At 36.6% G+C, this 26,666-nt stretch overlaps 1 protein-coding gene across 13 annotated transcripts in view; it reads right to left on the bottom strand.

The window, feature by feature from the left end:
• C2CD5 (C2 calcium dependent domain containing 5) overlaps window positions 1-26,666 on the bottom strand; it is a 64,319-nt gene that overhangs the window by 295 nt on the left and 37,358 nt on the right. For 6 of the 13 annotated variants that reach the window (XM_027905364.1, XM_027905385.1, XM_027905322.1 and 3 more), the window contains 16 exons: window positions 25,684-25,798; window positions 23,206-23,301; window positions 21,294-21,485; window positions 17,833-18,019; window positions 16,642-16,806; window positions 15,833-15,973; window positions 12,987-13,050; window positions 11,050-11,111; window positions 10,492-10,590; window positions 9,959-10,048; window positions 9,025-9,112; window positions 7,880-7,966; window positions 6,077-6,127; window positions 4,966-5,067; window positions 3,938-4,128; window positions 661-807 (listed from right to left, as the gene is read on the bottom strand). In XM_027905364.1, the coding sequence (XP_027761165.1) occupies window positions 661-807; window positions 3,938-4,128; window positions 4,966-5,067; window positions 6,077-6,127; window positions 7,880-7,966; window positions 9,025-9,112; window positions 9,959-10,048; window positions 10,492-10,590; window positions 11,050-11,111; window positions 12,987-13,050; window positions 15,833-15,973; window positions 16,642-16,806; window positions 17,833-18,019; window positions 21,294-21,485; window positions 23,206-23,301; window positions 25,684-25,798 (1,877 nt within the window). Of the gene's footprint in view, window positions 1-660; window positions 808-3,937; window positions 4,129-4,965; window positions 5,068-6,076; window positions 6,128-7,879; window positions 7,967-9,024; window positions 9,113-9,958; window positions 10,049-10,491; window positions 10,591-11,049; window positions 11,112-12,986; window positions 13,051-15,832; window positions 15,974-16,641; window positions 16,807-17,832; window positions 18,020-21,293; window positions 21,486-23,112; window positions 23,302-25,683; window positions 25,799-26,666 lie in introns of all 13 variants that reach the window. The other 7 variants (XM_027905355.1, XM_027905306.1, XM_027905315.1 and 4 more) reach the window with 3 other exon arrangements.

Genomic DNA, 26,666 nt, shown 5'->3' with positions numbered 1-26,666 from the left:
TAGCATATTTTATGTTTACTTGTATCTGCTAGATCTAACTACGCAGAAAGGTCAATGGGGATCAAGAGAAAGACAAATAATTAGAATTTATTAGTGACGCAATCTGTGCCATATTTTCTTTTATATTCACTCACCTGTGTGCTATCAAACATGCAGATGGAGTCTTGTAAGACACCACAAATGAAATATCTGGGTAGCTGTGCTTGCTTTCACTACTGTTTCGAACATATTCCATTTACCAAAATTATCATATTCAATTGTTAGTCGTTACTAATAAAGCTTTGTCCCTTTTATGTACAAAATGGAGCATTTTATATCAGCAACTCCAGGTATTTTTACAGGGAGTTTGGATGAAAATCCTGCACTGCAACATCAGGAAAACTAAGTAAGTTCAGCACTACTGTGCATCTGTTTCCTGCAATTTACTTCATTCTGGTAAACTCAGTATTTTTACCCATCTGGGTATTTCTGAAGCCTATTCCTAATTGTGTTTTAAGGCAGGTGTTCGAGAAGTCTCTTGGCTTCTTCAAGCATTATCACAAGACATCCAGAAGTGTTATGCAGACACGGCTCTTCAGAGCTGCTGGTTTTTAAATACATCAAATGTTTATTTGTATCATACTAACCACAACAGCACTGTTACTTCACATCCTAATTTACCTGATTTTTGTTTGGATTCTCCATGAAGACACACTGCTTCATTATGTAGGAGACAACTGCATTCCCCCCCAGAGCTGCAACGTGAGCTCTCACCATTGCAAACACTTCAGCAATAAAAGCATGGAGAAAACCACTGACACCGCCCTCCTAAAATGGAAAAAAAAAATATTACATGTTATGTTGGGACTAGATACAAGATGCTGAATACTTTTCGTAAATATTTATAAACTGAATATTTCAGTGCATCCTAAATGGTGTATTGTAGAGAAGTTAAAAGCTATTCACTGTTTAGCTGGTCACAGTTAAAGATCAGATGGAGACAGACTATTTAAAAGGGCCTGGAATGACAGGACAAGGGGGAATGGCTTGACACTCTCACAGTGTGTAGGTTTAGATTAGATATTAGGAAGAAATTCATCCCAGAGAAGTTGTGGATACCCCATCCCTGGTTGGATGGGGCTTTGGGAAACCTGTTCTAGTGGAAGGTGACCCTACCCATGCCAGGGGGTTGGAATGAGATGATCTTTAAGGTCCCTTCCAACCCAAACCACTCTGTGATTCTATGAACTTACTGTCTGAGGGAAAGTATGACAAGCAGGTTATTCATTTGTGACTCATTCTCTGCAGTCAGTATATTCCATATACCCATGCTTTTCAGACATTCCTACACCTCTGCAGGAACATTTAACATTCCAATGACAGTTCAGTAACAGCTTTAGTCTTTCATCAGGAAGGATATTGCCCTTTTTTTTTTTTTTTTTTTTGATAACTGGAAAGCAAATAAAGAATAATTCATACTGAGGATTAAGAGAGATTTAGACTTCTTAGAAATTACCAGCAAGGAGTGGCCATTACCTCTGATCACTCCAACTTCATCTATGTTAATGACTGTCATTAGTTCTCAACACTCAGTAAAGAAATGATCCTTCAAAATAAGAAGTAAGCAAGGGACAGAGCAGAGACTGGAGCTATTCAAGCTATTTATTTTATTTTCCTCCTTGAAGCCCAAAGGAACTTCTGGCCATCCCGATTCATTAATTTTTTTGACTTGATGGTGCTTGTGGGGAATTTTTACTTCTTTGGTGCCAAGTTGAATAATTTAAACTGATGTGAAAGGAGAAGGAAAACAACAAAGTATGGATTTTCCTAGATAAGTCTTATGAAAGAATGTGAACAACACATTGGGGAAAAACATACACCAACCAGGCAACCAACCAAAAAAGTAAAAATCCACAGGAAAAACTAAGAAAATTACTGATCAAACAGAGTTCACTATTGGTTCAAAATATCTGTAAAATTTCAAAATGAAAGTGAAAGGCAAGACCACCAGACTTCCCACGTGTGTGTGTGTGTGTGTGTGTGTGCGCGCCACTGATGAAAATGAAAGAGGCAGGTAGAAGGAGACTGATCTAAACTGAAATTATATGGGCTGTACTCATATCCACTGGAAGAAGTATAATCTACCTTGAACAGACTCATAAAGACATGAGAAAAACATATCTTGGAGGAAAATTTAAAAACAAAGGGCAAGTATAACTTTATCAATCCCGGCATAAAGCAGGAATGAAGTCAACTGCAGCCAAAAATCATAGCCAAAAATTCAATGCAAGTTTATCATGAAATTTTGATTTTGTCCAAGTGTTTTAACAGTTACAGCATCTGATAGGGAAAAAAATACATTGTAAGCCTAATACAAAGTTGAATGATGACAAGTAACAAACAGATTACCAATACCCACGTGTAAATAGCAAAACCTAAAACTACTGGATCAATCAGATTTTAAATTATCATTCATTTTTGATTCTGGTTATATACTTCAGCCTATGAGAGCATTCATAGGGCCTCAATATTCTGTAAGCAATAACAACACAAATGCTGCTAATTACTTTCCTGTGGAACCTGAAACACAATGCTGGAATTGGATATAATAACTGCCCTGTTCTGACTCTCTTACAGCCTCAGGGCAATACTGTGCAACCAGTGTTACAACTAGTTTGTACCACAGCCTATGTGGCTGAAGCAATTTAAATTAGCTGCCCTGGGTGCTGGAAACAGCACACTGACAGTATCCCAGAGACTGTCCCAACTTCATGGAGGAGCTGAATCAGATTCTTGAGCAATCCTGTCCCAAAGTCTGTCCTGGGATCTGCTATCACAGTTCCCAAAGCTGCTTATCAGCTACTGAACTTGTACCTACAGAAGCTGCACTTCATACAGAAATGTCATGTAACCATTTCCCTGGTCTGACCATACAACCTTTTGAAAATACTGTCCTTCTCACACGTAGATTTCCCAAGTTAAAAGGGGCTGTAACTTGCAAAATCCAAACACGACGTTTGTCTGATTGAAGTTTCTCTAGAGAGCTCACAGCTCCTTCTCATGAAGGCTGATCATCTTTATTAACATCTGCTCTGTAATTTTATCCATGTGTAACCAGTAAGAAACAGCACCTCCATCAGCACTGGCAAACCAGACAAGAGGTACAGTCTATTTCTGTGGCCAAAAGCAGAAAGATGCAGCTACTTCCCCAAAGGAACACAGCTTGCATTTTGGCATGCTCAGAGGATTATTTGTTTTCCAGACCCAGAATGGAGGTCACTGAGTATCACTAGCTACACCTGTAACCTGGTTGTGTGGTTGTAGACTCCCTGGTGTAGTTCTTGACATTCATCACACAGAGTTTTGTTACAGAGAACTCACAGAATGCAATGTTAAAAATCGGCACAACAGTTACCAATGACATGGGTAACCTCGTGTTTTAAAATCCAAATACACTGTGAAAGTTAATCATTGAGCTTGCTAAAAGAGAGAAGAATATATGATTTGGTCTGGTAGTAAGGGTTTGGAACTAGATGATCTTTAAGGTCCCTTCTAACCCAGGCCATCCTGTGATTCTACAAATTTATTTCTTTCAGCGTTTAACTTAATCTCTGGTTTAGGATCAAATGATCCAAACTATCACTGTTGGTCAAAGATCCTTTTTTTTTATATAGTTCTGCCTAAGAACTCATTGGTTTAGTATTATAGTATTCTATCCAATTCAACAGCAATGGCAATGGTTAAGTAACCCTTTCCTAGCGTTGCCAAACACAAAGCAGCTCTCTGTGTTCTCCAACAAAAACAGGGTAATAGAACTTACTCCCCACTCAGCACCAGCCCTCAAGTGACACAAATCCTGCTCCCTGGCTGTGCCACACCTCAACTCAAACCTCTTCAGATATTTACCTCTGATTATCACAGTTAACAAAAAATCGCTAATCCCTGGCACGCAGCTCACCTCACGCAGAGAAGTGGTTTCTCGTATAAAAAACATGTTGATTATCCCGAGGTATTTGGTTATTTTAGCCCCAGGTAGAAAAGAAAGAGGTGTCATCTTAACAACTGAGACGGTAGAGTTGGTGCACGACGGAACAGAACGGTGCCGTAAGTATCCCTCAGCCAATGGACTCGCTTTATCGAGTGAAGCAGCTAAAAAGATGGGGAAAAAAGAGGAGAAAGTAACTATCAGGGTCGACCACCGTTTCCCAAAACACAAAACCTCTTCTTTAGGGTTTCCAAATAGCTTGGTGACAACATTCAGCTGCCTGTGATGCTCAGCCATATCACGTGAGAAAGGAAATCATCATGCAAAGCATGCAAAAGGAGACAAAAAGCTGAAATGGCATTTATTTGGAAGAGTGGCATTCCTGCAAAGGAAAACATTGAGGCGAGCAGCTGCACATACAACAATCAGTTATAAAGTGAAGGTAAAGAAAAAAGTGCCAACATTTTGAAATACGTATTCTGCTGGAGGAACAAATTACAGGAAGTGTGAAAGTTGTTGTGTTTCCCCAGTGCAGCATTTTCCATTAAAACAGGTATTAATCTCTGCTAATTTAAGCAAGATAGTCAGACCTGTGGCCAAAGAACTACTAAAAAACAACTCACCACTTGCTAATTTAGTGACCATTGCCTTGACTGTCACCTTGGTGATTGCTTCCTGTTTCTCACCCCAAATTTTCCAAGATCATACATACACCTACATCCATGCAGTGTATGTTACACAATTAGTAGGCGTACACATTTATCGAGAGCTAATTTTTACTAAGTGAACAGAAATGCTGTTATTTGGCTTTTTATGCTACTGGTTCATAAACCCTACGTGAGCTTACAGAGACGTCAACAATGTCGGCAGTTTTCACACTCAGAATTCATTCTACGCGTGATCTGCAAATGCTACTGCTGGACAGAGAACTCCGCTAGTCACCACTGGGAAATCAGAGATATGTCTCAGATTATCATAATGTGGTAGAAACAGCCGCCTACTTGTCTTAATTGATCCGCGCCTTATGGTCTGAGCTTTCAGTTTAATGAGCTCTATCCAGTTGTTGCATCTGTCTGCAAAGGAACTGTAATCAACTGACGTTGCTGAAAACACAGACAGAAAAACAAAAGAAAAAAAACAGAAAAAAAAATATGGATGATGTCTCTTGCTCATCTCAATGCTCCTTTTGAGGAAGCAATTACTGAGAGAGAACAACCATCCCCTTCAAGGTCTGTTTAAAGGAAAAGTTACAGTACAGGTTTGAACTTGTCCAAACCAGTATACCAATTTCTGGTGATGTCCCAGCTCTGAACCAACTGCCTGACTGGGACTTCATCACTGAAAAAACATGCAAATACAGTCATTAATGACTTATGCTAGATTAGTTTTTTTTTTTAATCTCAGTTTAGGTATTAAGTTCTGGCTTCTTTAACTTTATTTTAAGCCTTTTTTAATTTCAATTTTCATTGCTGTTCTTTTCCTCACAAAGAGCTGCTGATCATAATTTAAACTTCCGAACTGCCTTTATCAAGAACTAACCTACAGACTGAAAAAAAAAAGCTTTGGTGATGAGGATAAGAGTCACAAGCTGAAACAACACCTCGGTTTTAAACACAAATGAATTCTTACGAAACGCTGTCTTCTTGCCCCAACATCCTCCCTCCAACACCCCCTCCCATTATCATTACAATAAGAAGTAAGAGTTGTTTCTGCTATGACTTTTTGGTATTAGTTGCAGGGGTGTTTGCGTATCTTTAAAAATAAAAGAAGGGTTTGCAAACACCGTTTCTTCATTACCCTGAAGAAACGGAAGGAACACATGCTAACTTCAAATTAAGACAAGCAAAACAGCTCTTTCAGGGAACTAATTTTCTTAGTCAGATAAAGTGGTATTCAATATATCTGACAGAGAGTCACTTCTTGTTAACAAATCTGACTTATGTCGTTAAAAAAACACATCAAAATATTATGATATCATTAAGCCACACCAGAGCATGCATTCTCAGTTAACTAGTAAACGCTTCCTGGATTAAGACACATCCAAAAAGAGTATACCAATAGCCCAAGAATGCTCTTTCTGTGCTGGCATATGGCTAAAAAAGGTAAACTCACCTCTCTGAGCAGCAGGAATACCTGTGTGGGAACTTGCACCCTCCAGGGTTTCTAATAAGACAAAAGTAAGCCCGTTCAGAGAATATATTTATCAGAGTCACACAGCTTTCAAGAAAGATGGAGAGAAACTATTTACAAGGGCATGTAGCAACAGGAAAAGGGGAAACGGCTTCAAACTGGAATACAGTAGGTTTAGATTAGATATTAGGAAGAAATTCTTTCCTGTGAGAGTGGTAAGGCACTGGCAAAGGTTGCCCTTAGGAGCTGTGGGTGGCCCATCCCTGGAAGTGCTCAAGCCCAGGCTGGATGGGGCTCTGAGCAACCTGGTCTACTGAAACGTGTCCCTGCCCATGGCAGGGGGGTTGGAACTGAATAAGCTTTAACGTCCCTTCCAACCCAAACAATTCTGTAATTCTTATAAAAAATTTTAGGGTAAAATATAAAAACCCTACTCCCTCTATATAGTATCCTATATTCTTTGACAGGGACACAATTACTACAAACCATTACCTTTACTAAATCTATCTTGTAATTTTAATATGATTATTTATTAAAATTCATCATTGTATCAGGTTGTACACAAATATTTTTAAAATAACAATCCCATAGAAAAGTAGCAATATATTAAATGAGCTGCTAAGTAAATGTAACTATAATGAAAGCTTGACTCTAGATGTGAAGAAATGACAGATGGAACAGTTATCCAGCTATCGTGTACAGCACGATATGGAATGTGAAGAACATCAGGAAAAGGGATACATGGGAACAGGCTGCCCTCCACTGGTCAGTGCCCAGTACACAGGTAACAGTCCACTAACAGTGAGAGAGACACTCTCCAGTGTCTGAATATTTCTGGATAGCTCCCCTTTTTGAAAATAAAAGGTCAACAGTATCACGATGTGACCAACTAAAAGTTAAGCACGTGCAAATGGCTTAAGAAAAATGCAAAGCAACGAGAATATTACTGCTGAAATTAATATGATCTCTGAAAGTACATGTAAATGTGACAGGTACCCTTCTTTATACAACTGATGTAATGGGCAAAAAAAAAAAAGGAGCTCTTGAACATTTTAGTGAAAAATGTTTACAGTAATTCACAGATACTAAATTTCCTTTCACTATCCATTTTGGTGAGTGGATAATCCAACAATGGAGAAGGAAGTAAAGATGGCTGATTTCAATGAATGACCACCTGATTTTTCATGCAGCCGTAGAAAAACTGTGACAACCATTCTTGAAATGCTGCTCTATCTCAGGTAAGACAAAGCAGCTGTTTAACAGCTGAAATGTGCTGCACTGTACAAATTATTTACTACACAAGTTTCAGCTCCTTTCACTTAAAAAAAAAAAAAAATCAGCATGCAACCAGTACTTGCTAGATAAAGTATTTCCCACCATGAAAACAATCAGATTAATTATCTGATGCTGAGAAATCATGGAGGTATTTTCCATGGGCCATTTACAGAAACAAAGCAATATGCAGCAAGCCTAATTATTAGGTAATTTATAATTAAGTCAAATGACACCAAACACCCAGTGGTTTGCAGGATTTTCAACATTATAAATGTAAAGATAGAACTGATACAGGAAATCTATAGAAAAAACAATAGAATTATTAGCCAACTCATCCTATGTGAATCAAAAAATTTGACTTCAGAAGTAAAAATATCCATTATGCTTAGGTAGAAAAGAATATTTAAAGCATGTGAAAGTACAGATATTTTAAAGCCATAGCAACCATGAAAGATCAGAACTCAAAAATCAATAAAAAGCAATAGCTTAACATTCCTCCACTTAACTGACCTTTAGCTGGAGAGAATGGTTGAGAAGCAAGCGGATCAGAGCAAAGTTCCAATGGAAATTGTAGCTGTTCTTCATTGTCTGTAGATGCTTCAACAATGAAAATATTCCCAATTGATAACTGATCCCCAAAATAAGATTTGCAAGTAATAATTAGCAGATTCAATTTAGTCAGGTCTCACTGGAATAGATTTTTTCAGCAAGTGCAAATAGTTCTGTAGGGACAGTTAGATGTCTGACAATAAATCCAGCTGTAACACTGAACAGAATCTGTGTTCCATTGAAGAGGATGTGATTTAGTATTTTTAGGAAAAAACACCAAGTGAATTCATGCATTTTAGTTTTGATTCTGCAGTTGGATCTATGTCAGCTAAACATTACAGTAAAAATTAACGTTTGGATTTATTTCACATGAAAGAAAACAATATGCTGAAGAAGTCAGCTATAACTAATCTTTTAGAAACATATGGCTCTGTCTTCTACCTAATTCCATTCCTCAGAATCTAGCATCTTCAAAATTCTGTCTGAATTCCCATTTCCAGATTGCATGTATACATTTCTAGCATAAGATGGTGCTTCATTAGCAAGATGACATATGCAGATTATAGCAGTCCCTTCCATTCCCTCCATATTCCATATGCTTCACTGATCTCCAAAACCATTGCTGACCTGCTTAAGGGATTTCAGAAGGGTTTTTTCTTTAAGTATTATGAATAACTCGTTTTCTACTTTCTTGAAGTAAGGACAAAATTTGGTGCTTATAAGAACAAGTACCCTCTGATGACTTACACCACGTGTTTCAAAATACAATGAAAATGTCATCATCTGTTACTCTGATTTGTTTAGTTAAAAATAATCAAAGAAATATGGTAAATGGAATAAGGAAATATGGAATAAGGAAATACCAAATTTTATCCTTGTGTTACCATAAGTTTGTTGATATTGTAAAGCAAATACCTAAATACTTGATAAGCAAGTCATCCTGCTGGAGGTATATATATGAACTCTAAAAAACCTCTATGTTTTGAAAAAACCTCCCTGTAAAAATATTTACATGTCACTGAAATTAAAATGCAGTCTCATTAAGTACCGGGGGGAAACTAAAAAAAGGAAAGAAAAATACTATCTCTTTTCATTACAATATTTACCTCTTTGTTGTGATTTTTCTGTAGGGGCTTTGTTGGCTTGTAATGCTTGATTTTTGTCATATGTAATTGCAACAGCTGTGACTGCAATCTGCAAATCAGAAACAGCTTATTAGGTAACTTAATATCTTGTGCAATCTGCAAAAATAATTTTGAAAACAAGCAGCTTTTGGCATAGAAACAGAATATGGGGGGAAAAAAATCATCTAAGCATACCCATTAAAACCCTCAACAGCAGAGCCGAAAAGGTAATAGTAAGGTCTGTTGTTAGGTCTGTTTGTCCCATATTTGTGGATTTGTTCATCAGTTTTTTCCTTTTTCTTTGTGAACAGACATTTAAAAAGATCACTGAAATTCACAATCATCGTATTTTTAAGAGAAAATGGTGTTTAACTGAACACAACAGTGATGCTGTACTTCTAAAAAAACTCCCATTTTGTCTAAAAATAATGAAAATACAACACATCATCTTAAAATGGCAAGAAAAAATGAGACAGTTACAATGGCAGCAACAGGCACAAACTGACGCATAGGAAGTTCCACCTGAACATGAGGAAGAACTTCTTTACTGTGCAATAGAACAGGCTGCCCAAAGAGGGTGTGGAGTCTTCCTCACTGGGGATATTTCAGAACTGCCTGGCCACAATCCTGTGCCACGTGCTCTAGGGCTGATCCTGCTTGAGAAGGGAGATGGGACCAGATGATCCACTGTGGTCCCTTCCAAGCTGACCCATTCTCTGGTTCAGTTCACCAAAACTGGTGAACTCAAGGCCACAATGGTCAGTGATGAAAAAGAATGAACTCTTTGAGTTTCACTTCTGAATTCACAAGACATACAAATAAATCAAATCACAGCCCAGTTCACTCTGAGCAGCAAACACCAATTAAAGGCCCAGACTGCCTACATGCTGACACTCAAAAGAAACAGTTCACTTACCTGAACTAATTCATCCTCTGGTAGAGCAACTGTGAAGTTTACATGGCAAAGACAGCAGGGAACCATAGATCGGAGTTTAAAATACAAGCTCTGTTGAAAAAGAGATACTTGTGTCACTCAAAATACAAATCTACGGTTTATTGTAGAGAAATTAGGAATCAAAACTCTTTTCATAGGAGAAGTGATCATATGTCTGGTAGACATGGTGATGTTTGGTCAAAGGTTGGACTCAATCTCAGAGATCTTTTCCAATCTATTGGATTCTGTGATTCTGTATTAATTTCTTCCTAAAGAAGAATTACACGTGTGAAAAGTCAGGACAGAATGGCCAGGATTCCTTCAAATTCAAAAAGCTTTCAAAACCCTTAATATACTAAAAAGGCTGAATTTAGTTTTAGAGCAACTTATAAACGAATTACAGAAACTTTGTAGTCTAATTTCAAAAGGTAATTATGAAACCTATGTTATTTTCAGCATAGCCTAATTTTACTTTGCTTCCACTTGAACAATTAAAAAATATTTAAGATTCTTACCTTCAACAGATTCTCACAGATATCATTAAAGTTCTTATTAAGTGTTTGATTTGTTGGGTTAATGTTGCTTAATCTGGATACTCTTACTGCTGTGAACATCTGAATTAGAAACAAGTACACTTATTTTTTGTTTGCCAATATGAGGAAATATAGTTTATCCAATATATTAAAACCAAAACAAATTCGTAATGAAGGAAAATAATGCACAACGTGTTATTATACTCAGTACCTCATGCTAAGTAACACAGCCAACAGTCTGTTTAAGAGGCTTCAAAATCCAGCCAAGATCTTAAAAAAAGTACAAAATCTTGAAGTTCATATTTACTGTAATTACTTTCATACTTTTATATTAGGTTCTCTGTTAAACAACAGCACTGAAAAAACCCACAGGTTCTCATACCCTGTTTTTCTTACCAAAATATTACTTTTATTTCCAACCTCATTTCCTTTTAATTTATCTTTGAAAAGTAGTGCTCTCTAATAGATATTTAAATTACTAGAGCATATTTCAACACAATTAGCAAGAAGTTCCAGTTTTCTTTGAATAAATAACCTTACCTGAATTTCTGGTGTCCAGTTATTTATACCAGGCATAATTTCTGTGTTGCAACTGTAAAAACCTGTGAGGAAAATATTTGGGAAAGTCTATTTTATACACTGACATATAAAAATACTTCTAAAGAAACATGTGACCTTGATGTTTTTTGCAAGCATTTTCCCTCATGTAGTTTTGAATATTAAATAATACACCAGAAATGAGATTGACATTAAAAAAAAAACAAATGTAGTATTCTTGAAGGAAGGGTAAACACCCAAAATCCACAACTGCTCTGCCTAATTTCTAACAGATAAACTGTGTACAAATGAGGAAATATATCAAAAAGGTGTGAAAGGGAAAGCTAAAAAGCCAACCTTTGACACACACCACAGAGATGCTGTAAAGAACCTACCTAGAGACTGAGTGCAAATAAACAGCACTTAACAGAAAATAACTGAACAGCAAAATAAGAAAAGCCACAAACAGCAAATAGGCAATCCTGGAAGTCTGAAGATACAGTTAAATAAGCAGAAAAGAGGCCCATATGGTAGGGCCAGTATAAAAGCAATAAATAAGCTTGAAAAGAAATTGTGTAGCAGCTTGCAGAAGATATAAATATTAATAGATTTTCTTTCAGAACATGAAAAGCAGAAATCTTATTAAAGAATCAAGTAAGATAAGGAAAGAATATGAAGAGATGGTAACACCAGAGCAAAAAACATGCCTTTTTATTTTTTTACATCAGTGTTCACCACTGTTAAGTAAAGCTTTCCACAACAGTGGAAAACGAGTCTCGTATTTATTTTCCATCAGAAAATCCATCTTAGAGATGTGTCTAAAGGAGACAAGTGGGCAAATGAAAAATAAAGATTCATATAAACAAGAGAAAAGGCAAAAAAATCAAACGGCTGACTAAATGGCATTGAGCTCTTAACTTAAACTTGCTCCACTACCAGAGGAGAGGATTTTTTAATCTTTAAGTAGTGAGGAGCTCTTACTGACTGGGATCTATTAATTATTTGCCTAATACAGATGTCTCTTTTACTAGCCCATAGCAGCTATTCCAGAAAAGGGAATTTGTGGGCAGATGTTAAAACAAGACACTGCAGAGGAGCCAAGAAGACTTTCCTAAGGAACAGTCATGGTTCACAAGCTCTCAAGAAGCCTCTGACTGAACCAGCCTACTTGGGACATCAGAAAACATTTAGTAAGTTCCTTCACCAAGGACTCTTTGCCAAACTAGCAGAATGAAGTGTCATTGAAGGAAATGCAATTATTATAAGATTGGAAAAAGAGACACAAAATAAACTCCCCATTTTCACAGTAGAGACATCTGTAACACATGATTTTATGCTTCAAACATATTCATAACTTATCTGCAAAAGAGGATAAAATGAAGTAATTGCTGATGGCCTTAGTTTAGGGCAGTAAGTTCAACGGCAGTAGGACAATGGATTTTCAATGAGGAAGAAAAGATTTGGTGGTAATAATAGATAACTATGACAAGGATAGTTCTGAGCTCAAGAGGACTCAAAATTATAGACACTTATACCGGTTATTAGGAAGGAAACGGATGTTTGCTCAGAAGAAACATGGGGAAACTCACAATGACAACAAGGAAGACAAGGACAACCAAATGTCCAGAGCAATTTCCATATAATGGACAACTACATTAATCTCTTATCCAGATCCAGGAGTTCCATCAGGGAGGGTATGACAGATATCTATACATCCACAAATAGCATAAAGATGATTGATACAAGGCAATAATTAGTTTTCTGTTCTCCTTTAATTGACTTAAAACCTAAAAATTAGTCATTTAGTCTAAAAATCTTCAGAAACAGTAATATTTTCAGTTCTACTGGCTTTTTCTAAAATAATTTTTAATAAAACTAGTTCTATTTTTTTCCTTTTACAGTCTACAGCATAAAGTAGAAAAATATAGTTTTAACTATACCAGAAGGTGGTGGAACATCTGTCAGTAAAGAATGCACATCTTCCATTGCATCTGTATCATCAATCTGTAAAAAGGAATAATTGATGAAAATCACATTGCTCTGCCAGTAAGAAGTCTCAGAAAGATGTAAAAGTTCTGTCATCAAAAGATCTGTATCTGGCAGCTCGGCTGAGATTTTTGAAAAGGATTCTATGAACCAGACCTCTGAATCTTAACTAGCAGCCTATGATATGCTTAACACTTCTCTTAATTAGACTGTATAAAAGCTATGTGCACAGAACACACAGAAAATGCAGTAGATAATAATATAGAGAGGCTTTGTAAAACAACTTAAAATGCTGAACAAGGTTCCACATAATAACTTATAGCTTTTTCCAGCTAAGTTCTATTACGCTGATGTGATTATTCTTTGCCTGTCCTAAAGACACATGAAAATCTTTCCAGCATTTAAAAAACCTTCCTCAGAAAGAACAGCAGAAAATAAAATGGAAAAAGGTGAATTTGGGGATTATTATTTTTTCCAATCCAAATAACATCTGTTCCATCCAACCTTCTTTTAGATCAGACTGTTACCTTCTGTCAGTACTTCTCTCATGTGTCTTTAGGTTTATTCTGCCTTATTGATCTGCAAGAGATCCAAGTTTAACCTCTAACTTCCAACATGTTCTTGTAAGTATTTTGGACATCATTTAATCATCCATTATTAAAAGGTTCTCTGTCAGGTATTGTTTCTCCTTGTCCCGCTTCAAGAGGGTTTGTCTTTTTTTTTTTTTTTTCCTCAAAACCTCCAAAAAGCCAAATAATAAAAAAAAACCCAGACAGCTTTACCTCTCACAATTGCCTTCCCAGCACCTCTTAGCATTTCCTCATCACAGTGAACTTTTTCTTACATATTTCCAGTGAACAATGATTTTGCTCTTGAAAGGTCAGTCAGGAGACTAATTAAAGCTTCTGGAATATTGTTTCTGACATCTAATCTCTTAACAAAGGCAGTAGTAAATGATTTCACAGGTTAAAAAGTCTTTTTTTCTATAAAGATTGAACTGCCAAAGCACAGGGATGCATATTCTAGGACCAACACATTCCTTAAACATCGGATCTTATTTTTCTTGCAAGCATTAGCACCATATTAATGCACTCTATAGTACACTAAAGCATACTTAGATTTGTTTCCCTTCCACATGGAGATCTAGAGCCCATACTGGAGTTAATAAATAAGGTAGAAGGAAGAATTCTCCAAAACTGTAGAAAAAGAGCTGAACTCTGCTTGTAGTATATAAACACAGAATCATAGAATGGTTTGGGTTGGAATGAACCTTAAAACTTCTCTTGTTCCAACTCCCCTCAACCAACTGATCCTTGGTATAACGTATCACACTTCATGAGGCAAGTGGACAGAAAAAGTATGCTGAGCTTTTATTATCACTACCTCTCTTCTATTTGACAGCCTTTACAAGTGAAATGAAGGCTGGGCTTATGTTTTTTCCAGTATTTAGTAGTCCTTGGGTTTGCTTTTTTGGGGTTTTGGTTTTGGTGTTGTTTTTTGTTTAATGCCTTACAAAATCCTCTATTTTTTACAAAGGCATTCAACTCCTTTTGAACTTCGCATAGGATTTTCTGATTTTCAATAAAGTGCCTCAGAGAGCATAAATCATAACTTTTGTTTTGAGGAAACAATTCTCCTCCTGTCACATGAAAACATTAAAACCAAAGCCCTGTTAAGACCAGCTGCAAAAAATACTTGCTGAAAACTGTCCTCTTCCCTTTTTAATGTTAACCGGCATCAAAGTTACTTTTAGAGACTTTCCAGTTTACCTTGTAATGCACTGGAGAACCAAAGAAGAGCAGAAGCACTAACTTATCTGAATTTATTATACCAACCTCTCCTAACCTGTTATTTTTCCACTTTCTTATTCTCCCTATCTGCAACTTTTCATCCAGATTACTTTCTAAGAAGATGGTGATTCGTGAAGATTAACAGTCTTGAATGTACCTTAGGCTGCACTTACAGGCTGTAATTTAAAGTGTTTTCTTAGCCAGGGACAGGTATTTGTAATACCTGTACCTACAGGCTGATCAAAACTCTAGCCCTTCTTTAATACTTTCTGACTTTCCTTCAAAACTGTTAAATGTTGAAATCACATCTTTGAATTCTATGGAGTAGAGGAGTTCTTTATCTACAGGTGGTGTTCTTTCTAGTTGTAACTGTAGAAAGAATTGGAAGGTATTGCTGGAAGCTATGAATTCTTTGATTGTGAAGAGCATCAGCTGAAATTCAGAAAGGCAAGTCTTATTTGCTCTCTTAACACGTGCAGTTTTTTGAATGCTTTGAATACCACCAGTTCTGGAAGCTAATTATTCTGACTATTCAACTATAACAATAAGAGCTTTGAAACAGGAAGAATATACAAGCTTTTTTTTTTTTTTTTTTTTGCAAAAGTGTGACAACACAGAACCTCAATGTTTATAAAAATAGATTTAAGTTTTTGATCAGTCTGATCTGCTGCTTGAAGTAGGCAGAAGGGCATTTCTTAAAAGCTCTTATTATTCTAGATATTGCTACATGTCCATGAACAGCAGGGCAATCTTTTTTCAGATATAGTCCCTGGGCATAATATAGCTGTGCTTTAGGTGAACAGAATAAGAGAGATAAAGCAAAATCCAACATTCTACTTTCTACTGATACAAAATGGAAAAAAATTTACACAATTTAAGAAGTGTCCCTGGAGATAAGTAAGGAAACTTTTCTCTGTTTGTTTGTTTGTTTGGGTTTTTTTGGTGTTTTTTTTTAATATATATTTGAGGAGAAGAAAAGTATGAACATAAGTACTGAAAACATTTATCACCTCCAAGACAAAAGCATCCTTTTTTCCATGTGAAAGGTCAAGCTCTGTAACTTCATCAGAGCTTTCTGACTGGGATCTTAATAGCCTGGAACGTTGCCTTGGCTCTGGAATGGGAGACCCTATGATTTCTTCAGGTAGTTCCTAAAAAGGATATAAGAATTAGCAGATGTTCTACATAGCTTAGAAATAATTTCAATCAGAAAAAACTTGTTAACAGTTCTAAGAATCAGAACATTCTGAAAATAATTTTACTGTGAAATAAATCTAAATAAGTACAAACTGATTTAGAATCACAGAATCATGGAACAGAATATCTTGAGTTGGAAGGGATTCACAAGGATCAAAGTCCAACTCCTGCCCCTGGTTTGTACTGCTTTCTTGAAGTTTGATTTTAAAATTGACAGCAAGTTACTATTGTAAACTTCTTAATTAAAATTATGCCTGTACTGATCTTGAAAAATCTCGAAGATTGAGATACTGTATGAAAGTTCCTAGCTGAGTGAAAAGTGCTGGGGATTTCATCCAAGCAAAGGTCGAGACTGAATACTTTTTAACATAAAAAACCCACAAAATATGACACAGACATCCTGGCTCACTCCCAGAAATTACAGATTTCTTCAGGACTCTTTCAGCTATGTGGCTAAAGAGATCTGAAAATTCCAGTAGCTTCCCAAAATACAGCAAAAAAGATCTCTATTAATTAAGAAACTTATGTTCTGAATGATTCAGTCACTAAGGAGATATGGATATACACTGCATGTATGTTTGACTCAGAATGTTTCATTTTAAAGAACAAAAGTTTTACTTACTGGAGGATTAATCTCATAAAGTTCCTTGTTTTTTGCTATCGTGTCATTTATTTTCTTTTGCATATGAGATATGTGCTGCTCATAGGTGCCATCATTTGGAGTCTTCCCAGCAATCTGAATACCACCAGGTGTTGGCAGAGCTGCTAGATACACACCTGTTGCAGACTTTTAAAAAGTCATTAAGGAAAAAGACAATTACATAAGCATGTACTTTGAACATTTGCAGATAAAGTTTTCCATAATGCTCATGCTGGAACAGACAGCACTGTGACATGCACTAACAGCATGGCCTCCTGCCACAATAAATGGATTTCTCTCTCTGCTGTTCACCTATGAAGAAAAAAAATCCCACTATTCTTTCTCTCCTTCTCATGGGACTTCTCCATAGTGGAGCACTTCACCTTGCCTAAAAATTCCGAAAAGACTAAAAATTAAAACCTCTGCCCCAGGATATTTTGCATAAGCAAGTGATGGTTTTGAGGATTTAAAACTTGACCCAACCATTTACAGTATCACTGAAGTTGTGACAATCCTATTTCTATTTAGAGAAAACAGATCATGAAAGACAAAAAAAACATGCAAGCTATTCAGTATTACCCAAACACCCTCTGATGCAGGAAGAATCAGGACATTTCACTATAATACATACGGTAATGAGCCAACATGACAGAATGGGGTTAGAAAAATATTGTTAATGAACAATTCTTGACTCTAAGACACTTCCAATCTATCACTTATTTCTTCAGTGCCATCACTGGGGAGGCAACAAACCTTCCTCTCGTTGGCAGCTAACCAGAAGATTTACTGAGACTAAACTGACCTTACTTGTCATGGAACTGTAATGCAATTTGAGGAATAGGGACCTCTTTCACAGGACCTTTAAAGAACACAATCATTTTTCGAAATTTATGCCATTAAAACATTTATTGTCTCTTTTCCTCTCACCCCCTTTCTAATAATCTTGTCCTGTAACAAGGTTTCAAGAGATTTGAATCTTCCTTCTCTGGTGATGAAAGACAGTCTGCCCTGATTTGACAGTAATGAGACACCTTGTTCCTTTCCATCAGTTCATTTATTCTTTAAATGACTTTTTATTATCTCTAGTCACTCCGAATTCCCCAACACTGGTATGTCTTCTTGAAAAAATACTGTAAGAGAGCCAAAGAATCTGAAGATTCAAACTGTACTCACTGCTAACCCCATTAGCATATTTTCCCCCACGGTGATCTGGATTCTCAGCCCAAACAGAGCATTCATTCCTCTCAGCTTCAGTTTATTCATCAGCTGTGTGTGCACTTCATACTCCATGAATGGCAGGAGGTTACTGATGGAGGTTGCATTTGCTTCAGCTTGAGCTTTCTTCTTCAGACGGCATAACCTGACAAGGCAGAGCAGCACGTCAGATCAGCAGAGATCAGTACACACACAGTCCTAATGGACTAGTGAAGGTTCAAAGTCATCACAGGGGATTTTGAAATTTTTTTCTCATTGTATAACTGAATACAATCAGTTTCATTTTAGCTTATTTTAAAATCCAGTAAAATACTAAATTATCATCGGGAAGATCAAGGCAGATGGAGGCACTGAGTCTCAATAAGTAAGATTTGATTCTTAATAGAAACTGTACTATATTAAACTGTATTATATTAGCATTTAAAATGGGTAACATAAAAAGTAAACTTATCAAACAGAACAATACATAACCTTCAGCAGCATCCAAAAATATTCCTTACCAAAGCAGATTATCAAATACAAAATTACCAATAATGTATTTTTTGCAAACCATTGAATGATACCTCATTTCTTAAAATATGCTTAAGGACTGTTATCAGAGAAAAACAACACTCAGCACACAGGCTTTTTGTCATAACAGTCTGACAGCATAGAATAAATACGCAACATTAAGACCTTATCTACAGATTCCTGATAAGCATCTACTGGATGTTTAGCTAAACATATTAACACTCCTATCACATAGCAGCAACTGTTAAAAAAACTTGCCCTGATCATTACAAGGCAAATTCTGTAGACAAACACAGCTCTCTTGCTATTGCAAGTTGTCTGGTAGCTGTTAAACACCACCATTATACCCCCTAAAAAAAAAAAATAATGATTTCAAGGGATAGCTCTTGTAGTAGCCCTTTTCAATTGAGCCTCAGAACTGATGAGGTATATTCTTCTGGATTGCTGCAACTGAAAATAAAATGCCAATTCTTTACAAGAAATCCTTCAGACTGTGTCATCTGAAAACCTGTATTTTCAGCTTTGCTTTGAGTAAGACCCCAAGTGTAAACATTCATTTCTCTCGCTGCAAACCTCAAACACTTCAGGTACCAGCACAGGAAATTACATCTACTGGTAAAACTTTAAACATTCCTATTAATATATGTATTGAAAACAGACATTGGAACAAAGAAAAAACCCACTCAAATGCCCTCACAGCTCAAGCATTAACCAGACTGAAAGCACTTGTCTTAAAAGAATAAAAGAAAGAATATAGCAATTCCATCTCTGGCTATATTATGTCAGTCTTACTCCATTCTTTAGGTTCAGTCTTAGAAGCTGAAATTCAAAGCCCACACCAGTGATACTTTCAGAGAGAAATTTTGTTCAAAAGCAGCACATGCCAACTGTCCATTTTAGTGATACAAACAGGCAACGCTTCCTTCTGTGGACCTCATTTGCTGTGGACATGATCAGGAAAACATACTAGCTCACCAAATTGTAACAAGTTCACCTCAAAATCTTTCTATAGCTTCAGGTCTTTTTGTTGGTTTTTGGGTGTGTTTTCTGAGGAATGGGAATGTTTTAAGAAATGAATTCTTGAGAAAATGAGACATCTGCAAGTGCTCCAGGGACAGACTGGGGACCACCGAGTAACACAAAGTAAACTTCCAAAATGGTGCTAAATACAGAGTTTAATCATAGAATGGCCTGGGTTGGAAGGGATCTTAAAGATCATCCAGTTCCAACCCCCCTGCTGAGGGCAGGGACACCTTTCACTTGACCAGGTTGCTCAGAGCCCTATCCAACCTGGATTCGAACACCTCCAGGACTGGGGCATCCACAACTTCTCTGGGCAACCTGTGCCAGTGTCTCACCACCCTCACAATAATTTCTTTCCAATACCCAATCCAAAGCTATTCTCTGTCAGTTTGAAGCCATTCTCCCTTGTCCTGTCACTCCAGGTCCTTGTAAATAGTCTCTGCATTCTTTCTTGTAGGCTCCCTTCAGGTACTGGGAGGACACAACTGGGTCACCCCAAAGCCTTCTCTTCTCCAGGTTGAACAATCTCAGTTCTCTCAGCCTTTCTTCTATCCCTCTAATCAACTTGGCCTCCTCTGGACTTGCTCCAACAGATTCATGTCCTTCCTGTGCTGGGGCCCCCAGAGTTGGATGCAGCACTGCAGATGGGGTCTCACCTGAGCAGAGGGGCAGAATCACTCAGAGCTTTGTCCAGTTATATCTTGAAAACTCCCCGAAGATGGAGACTGCACAACCCCCAAGGCAATCTGCCCCACCCACTGACTGTCCTCATGGGTAAGTGGTTTTTCATGCACTCTGAATCTCTCGTTTCAGTTGGGTCTCAGCCCCTCACTGTGCAGACCCTGGCTACACATGCTCTATAACCTCCTTCTAGATACTGGCAGGCAGTTATTAAGTGTCCCTAAGTCCCTTCTCTCTCCAGACTGAACAAGTCCAGCACCTGCAGCTTCTCAGCATAGGACACGTACTCCTTACTCCCTTGCTGGCCCTCCAAACTTGCTCTATCATTTTCTGATGTTCATCCTACTCTCAGAGGAGGACAAAAATGAACAGGTACCGTATTGGCTGGTTCCACTCACTGTTGTGTAACAGGGAAACCTGAAGAAAAAGCAGTCCATCATCCCATCCACATCATGAATAGATTCAACAGAAACAGGTCCCACTACAGACTCTGTTATACTTGTCATGACCATCCAGGTAGGTTACAAAACATAAACCACTACTGTCTCAGCCCAAATGTCCAATCAGTTATTTATCCACGTGGCTGGCCACCCATACAGACTGTACATAGCTGCCCCTTCCTTCTTTCCCACTCTAAACCACTTTTTACCCTTTTTCAAAGCCAAAGACCGCAGCACAAACAGGACGTAGCCAACGATTCCACAGAGATGATGTTCAGTTATGGACATCAGCACAGAATTAACCCAACTGACTGAAACAGTTCATGAAGGTGAACATGCCCACAGCAAGGGAGTTGGAACTCAATGATCTTCAAGGTTCCCTTCCAACCCAAACAATTCTATGATGATTAAGTTCACAGTGGAAGAGCTGCATCTAACAGTGGTAGTAATCCCAAACAGCAAGGAAAAGCATGAAACAGTTCACATCCAGGCAGAAAAAAATGTAACAGTTCTCAATGGCAATTAAAAACAAAAGCAGAACATTGAGCAAATGTTTATCAACATGGGTAAATTCACAGACGTCCATCAACAGATGTGACACAACACAGAGGGAGGAGTAGGCCGTCCTCCTTTTCCTTTCTCCTGTTCCCTAATACCTAGCAATTCAACATAAGAGTATGAAGTTTGATGACATACTGGATTTTAGCAACAGGAATTATTTCAAGGATCTCCAAAATTTTACTAAGGAAACATTTTGATAGATACCTGGCTTGAATAAGACATCCCTTGCCAATAACTATTGCTTCTACTGGAAGATCAATTGTGGTGAAAAGGACATCAGGGACTTTTTGCTTCCTGCAGTTGTAACAGTAAGTGAGGTGAGCAGGGAATGGCATGTTCAATTCATCATATGGTATATGGCAAAATCCACAACCTGGTGGTGAAGCTTCTTCAATCCTAAAAATACATTATGGAGAACATACCTAAAACATCTGTATCTTCTTAACGATGATAAATAAGTGCATGTGTATAAACACTACAGAAACCTACTTAAATTATAAACTGTAGTTCTACTCTGCTCCATTATATCAATGTGATAAGTATTACATTATTTGAATTAGAAGAATACAATTAGGTTAAATGGTACTAGCTAAAACACTACAAATAAAATTTGCATTGAAACTTGTTATGCAGGATTGAGAAAAAATACAACTTATATAAACCTAAACCATTGAGCTGCCTTTAGGCATAAGTTCTAAATGTAGTCCATGGTACAACAGTTGGATGCTGTACTAAACACAATGAAAAGTCTCTTTTACACTGATTGTGTCCAAAAACCTACACAAACCCAAGGAACAGAATATAAACAACAAACCAACCATCCTGAGAAGCAGCACAATATATATTAACATTGTAAGAAGAATAGCAAGATTATTTCCTAAGATAAGGTATTAGGCAAAACTTGAGTTATCCACCCAAAACACTTAGTCCCACTCCTGCACAAACAATACCCAGGAATGACCTCTATAAAAATTATGACCTAGGAAAGCACAGGCTAACTGCATCACAGCAGATTGATTCTGTTTCATATAAACAATTCTCAGTGATTTTGAAGAGGTGCTTAAGCAAATCTGATAGATTTGGAACATTATTTATCATAAGACTTTGGCAAACATATTTTGTCTCAAGCATTAGCTTTGTCTGTTTAGTTGTTTTACCTTTCTTTGGCATTTCTAATCTATGCCAAGACTCTTAGTAGCACCAAAATACATTTTGATAAAAGGCCAATTTTCTTTATATTATAAACATGACACTTCTTTCTCTCCATCATATAGTGACTACAAAAGCAAGTATTTTTGTTCTGGCTACAATTTTTAAAAGTCTATCTACAACAGAAGACAATGGCCAAAAATAATAAATAATACTACATGGGCTGGTTTGTTATGGAAAAAGTAATGAGAATGCTAAAGTGTGATAAATAATCTTACTTACAGGTACAATAATCCCTTGAAATATTTAAACACTATCCTGATGAACACATAACAAGTTACCAATATGCATTAGTTAATTTAATTATTTTTTCCCCCAAATAACTGTTTGGCAATACCCATTCTTCAAATTTTATTTGCAAAAGCAGAAACAAATGGAAACTTCATGTCTGTCCTTCAGTTTCACAATTTTGTTCACAAACTTCAAATAAAACATTTTGTAATAATCTGATACCATCTTTGTTTCACAACCAAGCTATTTAATCTCCCATGCAGCTCTTAAATAGTATATACAGAGAGCATATATACACATATTACAGCTACAGCTGCCTTTGCTTTACATAATTTATCAAACATCTGTCATTTCTATAGTGGGATGTAAAGTTGAGAAAGATACCTGAAGAGCAGCAAAGAAAAAAAAACACTGAGTTATAATCTGTGTTAGTAGTCAAACGTGTTACCTTATTCAGACTGTTAGAAATAAAAACAGAATATCTAATTTGGTGCAGAGTTCCATTACTTCTGTGGTTGTTGTTGTTAGTGAAAAGCAGTAAAGTGGTTGGTCCCGCATCCTGCACTGTAACACTGTAACCTACCCTAATAGAGAAGAACTATCTTGGCTCTGAGGAAAAAAATCAACCTCTCCCTTCTCTGACCCTATGGAAAAGAAGCCAGGCTGCCATGACAACCTTTGTTCCAAACAGCCTTCCATGGTGCCATCCTGAAGGAACCTAGGGTTCAGTACAGCTGCTGTGCCAGACGCGGACAAAATACAGACCTCTTCACTATAAGAGAAAAGAATGACAACAAAGTGAATTCCTACTACTCAGTGATGCTTTCATCTAGAACTATCAGATTAAAAAGGTTGGTACAAAAGGCTCCATGAATTCAATATTACTATTAGTATTGTACAGTCGTGCAATTTTATCCTTTCAATCTCACAAACTCTTCTGGCATTTAAGCCATTGTATAAATAGGGAGAACTGAACAGAAAGACTAAGAAGCTTTGACCTCTGTTACAAATAACAGAACAGAAGAGAAAGGCTAACCAGGTTTAAATATGGTTTTCAGTTCTACTGTTAACAACACAGAGGAATACAGCAAACCAACAAAAACAAAGAAACATAAAAAAAAAAAAAAGGTGCAATTGTTAACCAAAGCAAAATGGAAGTTGAGAGCCTCATCATCTTTACATTCAATTTTCAAAATGAAGTTACAACACAACACTGACAAGGGTGTTTCTTGGAGGATAAGAAGTAGCAAAAAACTGAGTATGAGCAACTAGAATAATGGCAAATATATCCTGTAAAGTAACTGATAATACTTATTATTTAGGAGTGTTAGAGCTCAGAACGATCACAGAGCTTTTAATATTTCTCAAATTGTTAAACAAGAAACAAACTTGTAATATTCAGCACTTAAAATACTATATTAAAACAAAATATGGAGAAAAGTTTCCCCCTCTTTCCTAGAATTATATGTGTGCCTTTGTAATTTGTTGTTTCTCTTTCCAGAATAATCTTTCACACGTCTGGCAGACCAGTACTTACACAGAGAGGCTTGTGCTTTAAGCATAGAATAAAGTTGAACTGGCAAGTAAGCATGGGAACTCTAATAAACTATTTCATCAATAATCAAATACTACCACATTAAATTCCTTAAGAAAAATGGAAGGGTGAAGTAACCCAACAGCTGATTGTCTACCTACACTCTGTATACTCTTTCCCTATAGCTAAGGTAGAAAGAAATGCAAAATATTCATGCTTTTCCCATGAAGACTGATAGCCAAAGGAATAAATTTTTCTTTTTTGTGCAAGTTCATCCCTCAGTGATGGAGTAATTCTGATGTAAATATGGTCTTTAATACACCAAGCAGGACAGAACATAACCAGACAAGACAACGTAAGGAATACAAACCACGCCTTGCCTGTAAAGTTCTTTTTTCAACTGTAAATCCAAAAACCAGTTTCAAGTTTTGTGACAGATGAATGCATTTTGGTTGTTGTTTTTTTTCTACCTGAAGTGAAGCAATACATATGAAGGAGCAACAGATGTGAGGCAATCAATGTGACTTTAGACAGATGCTGTGCCCTCACGAAAGCACTATATAATTTTATTTCTTTCTTCAACTTTTCAACTGCAAAGTGAAGCCAAACTTCTTTTTCCAACTCCTCTCTTTAAAAATGCAAATCTTCAGTGCTTTTACTTTAAAGTACTTAGGCAAAATCAACTCGAAAGAAAGCAAATTCCAAAGTCTGAATTTGCTTGTTCCTTTCATATAGCAAATCAAAACAGAGAGTGAATCTGACTACTTTTGTTTTATACTTCCAGATACACTTGCTCTTCACAGATTACTTTCCAGAGCTAGAGACACTTTCTAGTGTCTCTAGGGGTCAGAGAGAACGACAATTAGTTAGACAAATCCCTAATTATTTCTCCCAAATTCCAAGCCTTTCACAAAGTTTGTTTTTAAGCCCCTAAAATATATAAGATTGGAATTTTCCTTAGCCAAAGGAAACATAGTAAGACAGTGGAGTTTTGGAATTCAACCTCACAAAGACTACTGCAGAGCTGCAGTTTAGTATGTTAAACACTACTGAGAGTCTGAAAGAAAAAAATAATGGCTAACATTTTCCAGAAAGAAATATAGAATATTTACACTTGAAGTATTCTACTTCTATCAGGCAGCATATTCTCCTTTAACTTACAGCTGATGTGTTCCTAGTAAAGAAAATGCCTTAAATTTGAAGTTTGCCATTTAAGTACTGGTCTGCCAGTTGTTACCCAATAATGAAACTTCAATACATATACTTTTGGGGAGAGTCTTAATTATTTAGGTTTAGAAAACTTCATAGATAAATTAACATTCTTATTACAAAAGCAAATATGTAGGCTTTATTAAAAAAAAATTGTAGTATTGGTAAGGAAAAAAACTTAAGACCCAATAAAAACCCAAATCAAACATTTAAAAAAAAAGGAAAAATCTAGTACTGAAATCTCAAAGACACTTAAACTCTCTGAATTAGGTATAGTAAACAGGTATATTATTATAGTAGGTATATTAGACAATACCAACCACCATGCTGAAATAGTTAATTTTTAATCCACTGAAGATGCAATAAAATTTTGTGTGGCATTTTGAAAATCAAATCATCATCATGATTTACCAAATGCTAGTTGATTCACTGTAGCCCACTACAGCATGACAACCCAATGCCTTGGCATGGGATTTTATTTCTTGTCTGATTTCTGCCCACCATGCATCTCGTGTCTCTGGTTCATCTGAAAGACAAAGTATAAATCAGTTCACTATTCTGCACAATGTCAACATAAAGCTTCATGCAATTAATCTGAAAAGTCAGATTTTTCATATTCAAGTGTTTTGTTGTACCTGGTCACGTTTTATTTCTTAGCCATCACACTTCAAGCAAACACTAATGGGACTTTTTCATTAATTTCCTTGTTTAGCCCCCATGTGAACAGGTTCTGACAAGACAGGTAACTCCAAAATACTGCAGATGCTGTTCCAATCTCTGCCTACTTAAAGACCACATTGCCAGTTTCCAACAACAGGTAACTTGCAACAAAGCATCACAGATACTCTGTAATTCTGAAAAACTACTAATAGTAATGAAACAGGATTTGTAATAGTAAAATAATATTTTATTTGGCTATACACTTGATGTCTTTGAAATAACCTCCATAGTTTTTTCCATTTCAAATAGTTCTCTATCCGTTAACCAGATTTTAAAAGAATTTGCTCAAGACTGCATCACTAATCAGACAGTTTTGTGGCACTTCTAACTTTGAGAAGCCATAGGGATTTGAAATTAATGTACATTTACAACATTAAGTAGTACAAGATATATGTTGACTATGTATTTGTTGGTGCTTTTTTGCTTCAGTATCCTGGTAACTGCACCTTCCACTGTCCCTGCCAACAGATTCTGATTACCTTTATTGTCCTGGAGGTTATATGTTAAATGTATCCTGCTTGCTTTCCTTGAGTACTGCATTAAAAATATTTTTAAAATATTTACTTTAACTGCTCAGCAATTAGTTCCCAGAACTAAAGCTCCTGTATCACAAGTCTTTTACATATGAAGTAAACAAATATTGACATTTACAATTACAGTTTGTCAGCTGTTTC

This window comes from Empidonax traillii, unplaced genomic scaffold (assembly GCF_003031625.1).
Source record: "Empidonax traillii isolate 1590-97213 ecotype Southwest subspecies unplaced genomic scaffold, ASM303162v1 scaffold25:size3598162, whole genome shotgun sequence".
Lineage (NCBI taxonomy): Eukaryota > Metazoa > Chordata > Aves > Passeriformes > Tyrannidae > Empidonax > Empidonax traillii.
The sequence above is the reverse complement of the archived record's forward strand: the minus strand, read 5'-3'. Positions and strand labels throughout refer to the sequence as shown.